The sequence below is a fragment of the Formica exsecta genome, unplaced genomic scaffold (assembly GCF_003651465.1).
Source record: "Formica exsecta isolate Colony F162 unplaced genomic scaffold, ASM365146v1 scaffold305, whole genome shotgun sequence".
In the NCBI taxonomy this organism is placed as follows: Eukaryota; Metazoa; Arthropoda; class Insecta; order Hymenoptera; family Formicidae; genus Formica; species Formica exsecta.
In genome coordinates, this window is record NW_021850308.1 from 1 (window position 1) to 2,331 (window position 2,331).

The 2,331-nt window shown below is 24.8% G+C and overlaps 1 protein-coding gene across 2 annotated transcripts; it reads left to right on the top strand.

Moving 5' to 3' along the window:
- The first annotated feature begins 6 nt into the window (after positions 1-6).
- Positions 7-2,325, top strand: LOC115237695. 2 transcript variants are annotated; one of them, XM_029810914.1, is made up of 6 exons: positions 7-124; positions 213-524; positions 614-703; positions 850-1,061; positions 1,148-1,307; positions 2,040-2,325. In XM_029810914.1, the coding sequence occupies exons 1-6, from the start codon at positions 64-66 to the stop codon at positions 2,165-2,167; spliced, it is 963 nt and encodes a 320-aa protein (XP_029666774.1). In that variant the 5' UTR covers positions 7-63; the 3' UTR covers positions 2,168-2,325. The 2 variants fall into 2 exon arrangements, with proteins under 2 accessions (XP_029666774.1, XP_029666775.1); XM_029810915.1 differs by having other exon boundaries at positions 2,088-2,325.
- Positions 2,326-2,331: the final 6 nt, after the last annotated feature.

The following is a 2,331-nucleotide window of genomic DNA, read 5'->3' on the forward strand; positions in this document are numbered from 1 at the left end:
AGTATTTGGCCTAATCACTTCAAGACAAAATTTCGTATTAATAAGACAATAATAACAAGAAAGATGCCAAGAGAAAAGTCAGATTGGGACGTATTATCAGTAAAGAAAGTTTTTGGTATTGCGAGTAAGTAAAAATAATATTAAACAAATTTATATATATTATTAGTAATTTTTATAACCTTTTTAAGACTTTTATTCTTTAAATTATTTAGATACTTACGAAGAAGGTATGCAAAAATTAATTTTAGCAGAGGATACATCAAATATTGAAACAAATATATCGTCAAACGAATTAAAAGAAAAAGAAAAGAAGAGAAGGCGTTTAAAAGCCAAAAAATATTTATCTTCCTCTTCTGAAGAAGATTTATATCCATATAAAGAAAATACACGAGAAAAAATTCTGCCTGCTCTTCCACAGAAACAAAATTTTGTATCATTTGACAAAGAAGTACAGGATACATCTAGACAATTTACAAGAAATATATTATGTGAAAACACATTATTTAATGCAGTAAACAGAAATGGTGACCATTATATAGTTAGAATTTATTAACATTATACTATAAAATATTCATGAAAAAATACTAATACTTACTTTTGAATTACTTTTCAGATATTAGTGCTAACGAAATTGCTGTACACAGTACACCTTTTATAAAAAATTCTGCTTTACATACAGAAAATGAAAATCTGTATACTCATGGTATAAGTTTTAAAAATACTTATAATTTTTTTATATATTTCATATACTAAACAAATATACAACAACATATTTGTTGCATGATATATAATAGTAAACACAGTAGTGACATTTCTAACCATTAACTAAATGATATTAATTTATTTCAGAATTTAAGAAAGTAATGTTAGGAAAGTTAAACAGAATATTATATAAATTGGATACCATTGAAAACAAATTTGAAATACTTCAAGAGAAAGTACAATATCGGAATCAATCTTACATTATACAAAACAACAACATACAATTCCCGATATGTACCTTACCAGAATTAACATTGTTTGAAGAACAATTGCAAGATATGAGATTCAAGGAAGATGTAGTACGATATATATAAAAGCTTTTAAATTTTATTGTGGAATATTTCTCCTTATAAATAGTATTTATAAAGTTGGCAATTTATTTCAGCTTAATATCTTTCAACTTGTTGGTGGAAATAGTGCTCATAGTATGATACGAAATATATTCAAAAAGGCAATAACGGATAATTTAGCTATACATTTCAGTTGGACTGGAAAGAGAAATAAACAATGTTTCAAAGATTTAGGACTTCCAAAAGTGATTATACGTAAGTATTTTTTAATTTTATTTTGTTATTCTTAATTAATTCAAGTAAAAGATTTTGTCAAAACATACATATATAGAAAATGTCCTGAATAAAATAATATATACATCCATAATTCGTAAACAGTACACGGAAAAAATACTATTGCTTCAATTAAAGTCTACGTCACGGGATGCCACAAACATACAAAGTTCATTCAATATTTTTATTGGACCAAATATGTGGATAATTGTTTTAATATGCCAGATATTTGGTCCAATAAAAATATCATTGAATGAACTATGTATGTTTGTTGGCAGCCCGTGACATAGACTTTTATTGAAACAACAGCATTTTTTTCCGTATAGATATTAAGAAACAATTATTTAAATTAAACTTTTGAGATTTTGAAAGAAACATATAAGATAGCTATTTGTTAAGGCATTAAAATTATTTTTATGTTATTTCAGTTCTTTTATACGTAAAATAAGCTGAGGAATCTATTTATATTGAGAAAAAATCAAAGTTGACTTTGAAATAATCAAAAAAACATTTTAATATCATAATAATGTATTGTCATATATTTCATATTTAATCTGATGTTTCCTTCGAAATCTCTTACAATTATCACTTTAACAATTGATTCTCTATATGTACTATTTACGAATTATTTATGTATTATTTTATTGGAACACTGTATATATACTTTGATTAATATTTAAAACATATGTTGAATATTATTTGGATATATTTCAGAAGCTGTTCGTATGTTATATAAAGAAATAACAGAAAACGAATTTGCAGAATATGCATCCAAGTGGCTTGCGCATGCTCCTATACGAATACTAAGGCAAAAAAATGAAGAAAAGGGTTCAGATAAATAAAAATTATACAACATGCGTAATGAATATCCTTTTTTCATATATATATTCGTATATTATTTTATATAGTCAACCAAAGATAAAACACTTTGTTTTTGTTTTTATAGTTTATTATATCTAGTAAACTATGTGTTCATGCGTGTGGGACGCATATATATATATATATT

What these genes read in the sequence shown, in the direction of transcription:
- LOC115237695 (XM_029810914.1), top strand. Translation starts at nt 64, where the DNA reads ATGCCAAGAGAAAAGTCAGATTGGGACGTATTATCAGTAAAGAAAGTT. An exon ending in GAAAGTTTTTGGTATTGCGA is followed by an intron (nt 125 to 212) that starts GTAAGTAAAAAT and finishes TAAATTATTTAG; the next exon opens with ATACTTACGAAGAAGGTATG. An exon ending in TAATGCAGTAAACAGAAATG is followed by an intron (nt 525 to 613) that starts GTGACCATTATA and finishes ATTACTTTTCAG; the next exon opens with ATATTAGTGCTAACGAAATT.